This window comes from Lathyrus oleraceus, chromosome 7 (assembly GCF_024323335.1).
Source record: "Lathyrus oleraceus cultivar Zhongwan6 chromosome 7, CAAS_Psat_ZW6_1.0, whole genome shotgun sequence".
In the NCBI taxonomy this organism is placed as follows: Eukaryota; Viridiplantae; Streptophyta; class Magnoliopsida; order Fabales; family Fabaceae; genus Lathyrus; species Lathyrus oleraceus.
In genome coordinates this window covers 252,529,009-252,539,827 of record NC_066585.1, presented here as the reverse complement: position 1 = coordinate 252,539,827, position 10,819 = coordinate 252,529,009, and the positions used below count along the sequence as shown (strand labels likewise).

General features: G+C 35.9%; 1 protein-coding gene across 1 annotated transcript; it reads left to right on the top strand.

The window, feature by feature from the left end:
• Nucleotides 1-5,618: 5,618 nt before the first annotated feature.
• LOC127105087 (UDP-glycosyltransferase 79B30-like) lies at nt 5,619-7,109 on the top strand. The gene has a single exon (XM_051042251.1). It carries the CDS (start codon nt 5,642-5,644, stop codon nt 7,022-7,024), a length of 1,383 nt encoding a protein of 460 aa, XP_050898208.1. The 5' UTR covers nt 5,619-5,641; the 3' UTR covers nt 7,025-7,109.
• Nucleotides 7,110-10,819: the final 3,710 nt, after the last annotated feature.

Below are 10,819 nucleotides of genomic sequence, written 5' to 3'. Positions count from 1 at the left end.
GCCACCGTGCGTTATTCATCCCAAAGGAGGGAAAGGAAACGCTCGAAGTAAACCTGAAAAAGGAAAGGACAAGACGGGGTCTCGCAACCAAATCTTGGGTTCGGGAGTCGGTTATGCGAAGGGAAGGTATTAGCACCCCTACGCATCCGTAGTACTCTACGGGATCCAGTTTTGTGGTTTTCGTCTAAAGGGTGTGGGTTTACCTAATGTGTTTATTTACTAAAAAGGTTAAGAGAAATGACTCGCGCGGATGTCGCATCCACTGCATACGTATCTCATCTGAATATGAGAATCAGAGTCTTCGTAGCTCGGCTGACCTATGGGTTGGGGGATGTGTGCTCGCTAAGACATCGCGTCTTATGCCTACGTATCTCATATGGAATGAGAATCAGAGCAAGCCGTAGTTCGGCTAACTATGGGGTTGTGGATTGGGTTTTGGACGAACGACGTCACTACGCAATCTACCGGATGCTCGACCTTTGGAGACTTACTCGCCTGTAGTAGAAGGAGTAAACGTGTTGCTTTGGGTTTTAGGGTTTGGGATGCTCGAGGGCAAACAGGCAGTCCTTGACGAAGGAACCGCGCTACATGTGGGGATATGAATACAAAACACAAAACATGTATCTCAAAGTAAAATGCCACCAAGGGACTCAAACATTGCCTCCTATCGAGGTCTTCCAGCTAAGAAAGCGATAAAGTACGAGAAAAGGAAAAAATTACCACACAGATAAAGATCCGAAGTTACATCAATTAAAGGATTAACAACCCTGAGATCTCTCAAGCTAGACCATCAAAGAAAATCAGTCAATACGATTAATCAGGATAAACCTCCGGATGGTATCCCTGCACGAGTATGTGAGCCCTCACGAAAACTCAACAGAAAGGTTAGACAAACAAGGTGAAATCCAGGGAAAACAATGCCATGGCAACACAAAGACAGGTTAGAGAAACAAAATAGGGTAACCAAGAGTTGCCCCTAAATCAAAATGTAACCACATGAATAATTTCATCAAAATTCACAAAAAGCTCACAAAAAGCAATCAAGGGTAGGAGGCCTAAACCTCTTGTCAAACACATGCATCAAAAGGGTATCAAATTCACCCATAATACCTCATACATTTAGAGCATTCAAATTAAAAGCATAAAGATGATGGATATATGGCAAACCTGATTGGAGAGATTGATTAAGATTGAATGGTACGGTCGGATCTGCAAAGTAATACTAGGGTTTGTGTGAGGCGGAGTGAACTTCTCAGGGCTGCCTGAAGGTCGCTGCAGAGTAGTTCCTAGGTTTCCTTCTCTCAAAATCTTTCTCCAGTGAATCTCCCAGTGTAACTCCAAGTGTAGCTCCTAGTGTCTTTTCCTCTACTGAAACTTCAATATTTACAGACTGATTTTCGTGGGTAGTGGGCTCAAATGAGGGAGACCCAAGTCCAAAAAAATTTGTTATATTTTATTTATTTATTTATTTTTAACTTTTTTTCGTTTTTTTTTTTTTCGTTTTTTTTTTTTCGTTTTTTTTTTAAAGTTTCTTGGATCTAATTCTGATTGACATGATGAAATGCAATGTATCTAATGTTAAATGACCTAAAAATGAATGCATGCATGAGGTGTAAAGCGTATGCTTCCAGGAAAAATGAAGGGTAAATTTTGGGGTATTACAACGGGAATTCCTATGATGAAGAGTTTGGGTTGTTTGCCAGAAGGTCCAATAGGTACATAAGGAAAAATGGAGTCAAGCACTCCGACAAAAACCTAATAAAATTTAGAAGGCTATCAAACTCCTCAAAGGAAGACGAGAATAAGAAGGATAAACTTATAAGTTCATGCTACAATTGTGGAAACGTCAGTTATTAGAGGCCAAATTGTCCATTGATCAAGAAAGACAAAGAGAAAGACCATCACAAGAAATCTAGCAAGTCTAGAAGAGCCTATATTGCCTGGGAGAGTGAAGTGATTCTTCAAGTGATGAAAGCTCAAGTTCAAGTGTCGAATTGGCCAAGCTTTGCTTCATGGCCAACAAGAAGAATAATAATAATGTAAGTCATTCTAAACTTGAATCTATTAATGAATTGTCTTGATTCCAATTATAAAAAGGCTTTTGAAAATCTACATAGAGAAGTCATAGACGCTTTTAAAAATTTAGCTTCAAACAAAACAATCTTTTCATATTTAGAAGCTAAAGTTTTAGAAACTGAAAAGAATATGGAAGATCTTAAGCAATCTATGATAGATATTCAAAAAGACAAGAATGAGAATGAAGAAACTTCATGGTTCGGTTGTGAAACTTGTTATATTTGAAAAAAAAAGGTAAATACTCTTAAAGATAAATTGAACAAGGCATTACAACCAAAAATTACATTTGCTATTGATACATCAAAGTTTAAACAGTCTTTGAACCCTTCATATAAAAGTATAAATATGTTCAAAAGGATTCAAATAGAAAAAGTATATCTCATCACAACTTGTCTTGTCACTATTGTTGCAAGAAAGATCACATTATTGAAAAATGAGAGTTTAGGAGACTCTTTGTTCCTAAAGGTGTTTTTCAATGGCTTCCGAAATGCAACCTTGATTTCACCCACTCTCAAGGACCCAATGAAAATTGGGTACCTGTTACTCTTGTTTGATTTTATAGGTTGAATGTCTTGCGTCTACGGAGAAAATATGGTTTCTCAATAGTGGATGCTCAAGACATATGATGGGTGACAACTCTCTATTCATTGACTTTGTGACAAAGAATAAGGATTTTGTTACCTATGGAGACAACAACAAAGGAGGAATACTTGGAAAGGTAGTGTAGGTAATCCCTCGTCTACTACTATCTCCGATGTTATATTAGTTGATGGTCTTAAACATAATCTTCTTAGCGTGAGACGGTGGATCAAATTGGTATTGTTGGGTGACTTGATCAAGCTCAGATCGAGGGAAGAGAAAGTGTTAGAATCAACATCAAATATAAGATTTGTAGGGTTTGATTTCTACATTTCTCTTGTATTCTACTTTTTCAAAGTAAGGTTAATTTTAATTATTTTAATTCAAGTTCGAATTGAGGGCACACGTACCCATAACGAGGTCGATTGAGGAACTTCCTTAAAAAATCCTTGTGTACTCTCTCTCTCTCTCTCTCTCTCTCTCTCTCTATATATATATATATATATATATATATATATATATATATATATATATATTTTACTATTCATTTTTAAATTGTTGAATTCATCGATCGTGCGATCAATATGTTTGGCTAAATTTTTTGATAACATTTTGAAAGAGGTTTTGTTGAGTTGATCACAATCTATTAGATTGTGGTTGGATTTTCAAATCAACAAAATCATACAAAATTCTAAACGAAATCGATTACACACAAGGTGTTTGATAATCTGTCTCAATAGCATTTTTTGTGTGTATTTTGTCATTGAGAATAGTCTATACTATTAGAGTAGCATTCAAGTGATTGTGATTAAAAGTATTTTTTATCAAATTTATTCTCATTATCATAACTCGATTCTATATACGCATATCTGAGATTTTTGATAGGGGTTCAGTTTAGACGATTCGACCCGGGTCACTTCCGCTAGCCGCTAAAATTTTCAAAACGGTTATTGTAATTTTTTTTAACTTGGGACCTATTTACCCCCTAGATCGTTGTCTATCGTCTAACACTTTGGATTAACTCAACAATCTTTGAAGAAACTCAATGACAAAGTCTAGAACATTTGATTCAGACGAGCAATACGACACAAGCTAATGAACGATATGAGGAAGGTGAAGAAGAATAAGTTGTACTCCATGACTGTTAAGTCCTATATTCTGATCTATTCTAATTTAAGTTTTTTTATTTGGAATTTTTTAATGTAGGGTTTCTAAATGTGTTCGATTTCTAAAAGTACAATTTTTGAATGTACGGATTATTTTAGAGATTTTTGAATGTACTATTTCCAGGTTTGTAGAATGTAGGGTTCTATTAAGTGTTTTAGGGTTCATACTATGTTTATGTATAATTTAAGGTTGTTAATGTATTGATGAATCAACTAGGATTATGTTGTTATTATGACATTAATAGAGTATTTTTTTTCATGTTTTTATTCGTTACAAATGGTTGTTTGTAGACGAAGAAATGTTTAAGTATGAAGGTAAAAGATTATAGCAGAATGTGACGCTGATAAGTGGAGTTTTTTTCTTCTAAAATAGTAGGCATTTGTATAGAACTAGGATATAAGGAAGTTGGAACTATATGGTATAAGGATCCTACATTTAGCATGCATATATTGACTGATGACAAAGGTGCCCATGACATTGCTAACTTATCCAAGGTTCACTTGAGTGTTGAAGTATTTATACAACATCTACTGTCACAACTTGAGTTTTTTGATGGTCCTATAGATGAAGAAGCTATGGATGTTGTAAACCTTTAGGAAATTGTAAACCTTGATGAAGATGATCATCTTTCCAAACTCTATGAAGAATTAGTCACAAAAGTTCAAAAGATTGAAGTCAATATGAAAGACAACTCAGTTAATTATGATGAGACATTATTAGAGTTTGACCTAACTCATACTTATAAAACCGACTTATATGGTGAGAAATGTCACTCTATATAAAATTTTTCAATGCTCTATCTTCAACTAGTGTGGGATTTGATATTTTTCTAATACACCCCTCACTCACAACACTTTTTTAGGCTTGTTGCATGGATATAAATGATGGGTGGTATGTGGTCCGTTTGAGGGGGAACATTGTTGATAGACTCACACTTGAGAGAATCCACACACCTGTCAAACTCTAATATGGTATCAGAGTCTGTCGATCGGACCATGGGCCGCCTACCGTTTATATCCACACATCAAATTCAAAAGAGTGCTGAGCGTGTGGAGTATATTGAGAAAACTCCAAATTTCATATTGATTGGAGATAAGACATTGAAAGAATTTATGTAGAGTGATACTTTTCATCTTACAAATTAGATTTATAAGAATGAGTTAAACCAAATCTAATAAACATGTGTTTGAAGCACTTGTAGGGAAGAATTATGAATTGCTTATCGAATAGTCTAGACATACCAAAATTTATTCTCAAAATTAATAAGTGTAGCGCACAACAAAATCCCAACACCAATAATAATGTCACCATCACTATTCGGAGCTATCAGTTAGGAAAAAAAAATTTAGGCTTAAATACTGTATATGTTGTGCATTTGAGAATTTACTTTTTATTAACTAAATTTTTATTTTAAAACTTAGTTCCTTATAAATTTAATTTCAGACCTCGTCTCTATCCAAGTGATAAAAAAAATTGAACTTCTATTTACATGCTAAGCATTATCTAAAATTAATTAATTTCATCAAAAGAAAAAGTAAGATACAAAATTGTTTAAAATTGAAAGAAACGTGTGAAGCGAGATACACTCCTCCAATCCAATCTTATCACGAGTCTACCTACCAACCCACAGTCAAGTGTCTCTAATTAGCTACATCCGTTCAGGTATTTGCATGCATGCGCATTCATTTTGGCGGTTATAACCCCCACCTTGATTTGCTTGTTATTTTGACTCAGGCCTACTCATCTCAACTTTATAAATACACATGAAAATTTCCACACAATAAACCCATATTTCATCTTCATTTTGTTTTCTATCACCATGGATTCATCATTTTCTTTACACGTAGCAATGTATCCATGGTTTGCCATGGGTCATCAAACTGCATTCATTCACCTAGCTAACAAGTTAGCAAAAAAAGGTCACACTATCACTTTTTTCACACCTAAATCAGCACAATCTAAATTACAACCATTCAATCTCCACCCTCAATCAATCACTTTTGTCACTATCACAGTTCCTCATGTTGAAGGTCTTCCTCCCAATGCAGAAACAACAGCTGATGTTCCTTACCCTTTACAAACACACATCATGACAGCCATGGATTTAACACAACCAGACATCCAAACTCATCTCACTAATCTCAAACCTCACATTGTTTTCTATGATTTCGCACACTGGATTCCATCTTTGACCAAACGCTTAGGCATCAAAGCTATTCATTATTGCATTGCTAGTTCGGTTATGGTTGGTTACACTCTAACACCAGCTAGATATTCACAAGCCAAAAATATAACGGAATTTGGTTTGATGGAACCTCCTTCTGGTTACCCTGATTCATCTATCAAACTTCATTATCATGAAGCAAAAGCTTCTGCTGCTAAAAGGAAAGAAATTTTTGGTAGCAATGTACTTTTCTATGATCGACAAGCCATTTCTTTGAATGAAGCCGATGCATTGGGATTCAGAACATGCAGAGAAATTGAAGGGCCTTATCTTGAATTCATACATAAACAGTTTGATAAACCGGTTCTATCTTCAGGACCTGTTATACTTGAAAAACCAAATTCTATTTTGGATGAAAATTGGTCTACTTGGCTTGCTGGATTCAAAACAGATTCAGTTGTTTACTGTTGTTTTGGAAGTGAATGTGTTTTAAGGCCAAATCTATTTCAAGAATTAATGCTCGGTCTTGAGTTGACCGGTATGCCATTTTTTGCAGCCTTGAAGCCACCTTTTGGTTTTGCAACAGTGGAAGAAGCATTACCAGAAGGGTTTGCAGAAAGAACAAAAGGAAGAAGTGTTGTTTATGGTGGTTGGGTACAACAACAACTGATTTTGGAACATCCTTCTGTTGGGTGTTTCATTACACATTGTGGTTCAGGTTCTCTGTCTGAGGCACTGGTGAATAAATGTCAATTGGTTTTGTTGCCAAATCATGGTGACCAAATATTGAATGCTAGGATGATGGGGAATAACTTGAAAGTTGGTGTAGAAGTTGCGAAAGGTGAAGATGGAATGTATAGTAAAGATAGTGTTTGTGAAGCTGTGCGCATTGTGATGGATGATGAGAATGAAATGAGTAAGAAAGTGAGAGCTAATCATGCTAAGATTAGAGAGATGTTGCTTAATGAAGATCTTGAATCATCTTATATTGATGATTTCTGCAACAAGCTTCAAGAGATTGTTGCGGAAAAGAATTGATTCAACATTATGCAGTTTAATATAGTAATTACCGATTTCACTGTTGAAGTATTTTTGTTTTGAATTTGTTTCTTTTTCTAGTATGTGGTATGTTTGTATGGTCATTTAAATGTTACTATGTATTGTTGTGCTTGTTAATTTGCTATTGAAAATGTTTCATATCATCCCTTTCTTTTACACTATGACGTTCAACTTCTCAATTGAACAAATAGTTATTTTAATTTATTTTGTGAAGCATGTGATTAATTCAACTATATAAATTAAACACATTTTAATGTGAATTGGATTATACAATCTCTTCAATTAAATTAACCATATTTTTATATATGGTTAACCAAATATCTAATAGATGTACTAAAATATTTAAATACCATTCCTTAAGTGGAAATCACTATTGGTGCAATCCTTTCAATTTTTCTTCCTCGAAGTATTTAGGGAGCATAAACGTTAAGTCTTGATCGAGTACCGCGTTCTCCTTCTTTATAACACCCACCGCCCTTTTTTTTGTGTTCGGTTGAATCCAAAATTTACCGGTCCTCTTTTTCCTCCCTCAGTCAGGAGTTTTTCTTCATAATTGGTATAAGATTGTGTCATACTCAATAAATCTTTTACGTGTGAACTTTCTCGAGACCCAGCTTTTCTCGGAACATACAGTCTTGTCTAAACCCTCTTTCAAATATCTAGTACTTCAATCCATCATCCATGCTTCCCACAACCACTTCTACTGTAATGAAACGATCAATATACTCTCGTAGGGTTTATTTTTCTTCTTCTGAGTGATCCTACAAAGTTTGACCATATGCGGGCTACTTGAATCAAGTCATCTCAGAGCCAATCAAAGCTAATGTAAAGAGCTTGCACTTTATTTCTCCTTCGGTCTTATAGTAGTCTAATCATTCGTCCACACGCTCAACGTGGTCGTCTGGGTCTCAGGTTCCATCGTAGCTTGAAAGCTTTGACAATTTCTTCAGTGATCTTGGAATCATGATGTAAAGAATATGAGCGAAAATGGGGTTTGTTTTTCGCTTCGGGGTCGGGGTGTCTTCTTCATACATCTCCTTTCATTAAGGACGACGGACTTCTGAAGGAGTGTCGTTATGGCTTTTCCCTTCAGGATCAAGGGGAAGAGTCTTATGCCTCTGGTGATGGCGGCGACTTGGCGACCTCATAACTTCTCTTTGTGTTATTGTTGCTCTGATGGAAGTTGTTATGGGCCGACCAAAGACCCAATTCAAGGGCCCAATCATGCACAACCCAAATTAAAATATCCAACATTTATAATCAGCACACTTGAGATTCAAGGTACGCTCTTCTGATCTCTACTTTTACTATACTCATCTTGGACTCTGTAACTGGCTTGCGCGTTGGAGAGTGCTATATTTGCAGGTCCATCCTATGCCACCGTATCGGAGATCAACATCACCGTTTCTAGAGTTTAACATCAACAATCAACATAAATTCATGTTCTAGCACCAAGCAGTGGCGCCGTCTGTGGAATTCGACATCAAATCCCCATAAAATTCTACGATAAAATCCTGTTTGATCCAAAGCAAAATCACAAAGAGACCGCATCTGAAGCTCAACCCATTTGCAATGTTACGACGAAATCCATTTCCTCCAAATTTCCCGATCCATTCATTGATTTCAATAACTATAATAAAGAAGATCCACGAGGAATCCTTAGGACGAAGGTGATCCCTTCGTTATCATCAGATCTCACCTTATTTAGAAAATACAAAAAGAAGTCGTGGATTAGTGCTATCACAGTCAAAGGAATGAGCACCTGCCACAAATTCTAGATACTCAGAGCAACAGAAATCCGTTGCGAAGCCAAGATCCTCATTTATCATAGAGGAAAGCTGTATCAGTTTAAGAAACTTAATCTACACTGTAAATGGTCAATATTCGATCTAACTAAAGATGAACATGATAATGGATCTCTTGTACACTGACCAAAATAAAGGGATAAAGGAAACCCTATGGATCTAAAGGATCCATCGATCAACTATGTAAGAAAGCATGCAGGCCAAATCAGCTCCTATCACCTGACCGAATGAACTAACATAGACAACGAAGAGGAATACAATCCCCAGTGAAGGCCGAGGTTATCGTCAGAAAGATCGAATGAAGGTTATGAGCTTACTTAATCTTTGAGTTAAGATATGCGGAAGGGATCTATAATGTCACACTAATTAAGAAAGCTTTTGGGAAGTAGAGGATGAGTGTTAACCATCCTGACCTCAACTGAGCATGCCCGAAAGACTCTTATAGGTAGAAAATAACATTCACGACCAAGCAAGCCAACTACCAATACAATGTGATGCTCTTTGGATTAGAGAACAAAGAAGCACGACACCAAAAGATGAAAGATAAGGCCTTTCGAGAAGAGATGAATAAATTTTTTGAGGTATACTAAGACCTATATCAGTTCGAAGATAAAATTGATTGCTAGATGGCTAGACGTGGACTTCGCAGTGCTGACTGTACAAGAAACACATATCAATTCTCCATGTAGAGAAGATTAGTATGTCTAAAGGTTATTTAAAATTTGAATAAATAAATCTTTTACTTAAAATCAATTTTATGCATATGATTTATGTTATAATTCTCGATAGTATGGCATAAAGCGTGTTTTTGAAATAGGACACCACTAGGTGGAATGCCCTTGTAGCATAGTTGGTGCACTCCTATTAGGAACTAGCCATTATAAGAGAGTAGGTGGTGGAGCCCCGACGTACCTAAAAAAATGAGAACACGACGCTCGCGAGATGAACTTAACAGAGCCACCACATAACTTTATTTATTCTCAAAGAGGGAAAGAGAAAATATTGGTAAAATTTTTAAAAGAACGACAATGATTATGGTCGTCGCAACCAAATCATGATTCACGAGTCTATTATGCAAAGGGAAGTTATTAGCACCTCCCACGTTCGCTGTACTTAATGGGAACCATTTGGTTAGTTGTGTGTGTTAGTGTTAGGTTACAATGTTAAACTTCTCGAGTTATTAAAAGGGAAAAGATGATAAGACAAAAATGTTTATTTTTTATTAAGGTTCCTGACGAGACTTTGAATCTCGCTCTTACATATATCCGGATGCAATAGAGAACTCAAGGCTTACGTAGTTCTGGATAGAAACTGTTTGTTTGTTGGTCGATTTTAGCAAAAGCTATTTTGTATCAATAGATGGAAAACACTGTTTTACCCAAAACATGTGATGAGCAGGCGTTTGCATCACATTGAATGTATTTCTACATATCAATATTCATGGGAAAACGTCACTTATCTCAACTCAACGGTTGTGGATGAAGCATTTCTTTGCATCATCTCGAGACGAATTATCTTTCGTTTTGTGAAACGTTTTGAGAAAGGTGCCAAGGCGAAAAATGTTTGAATGCATTTGATGTATTTTTGGGTTTGAAATATGAGGATTTATGACTTGCAAGCTTTTATAACTTCGGTCTAATGCTCGAGACTAGGAATTGACCTTTCACCCAGATAACCTTTTTCTTCCAATTTATTAAGAAAGAGAGACACATTTGGATTTTTAAGCGACAAACAAGTGTTTATGACTTGCAAGCTCTTACAACTTGGGTCTAACACTTGGGACTACGACTTGACCTTTCACCCAGTCAGTATTTTTCTTTCAAATTTGAAATGGTCAAAGTCATTATTAGTCATTTTGAATTTATTTGGAAGATAACTTAACGTTGGATCAAATGTTTTATTCGTATGGCGAATGGAAACATGAAATGATTTGAAATTAAATGCTAATATAGTATAAGTTGTCAAATAA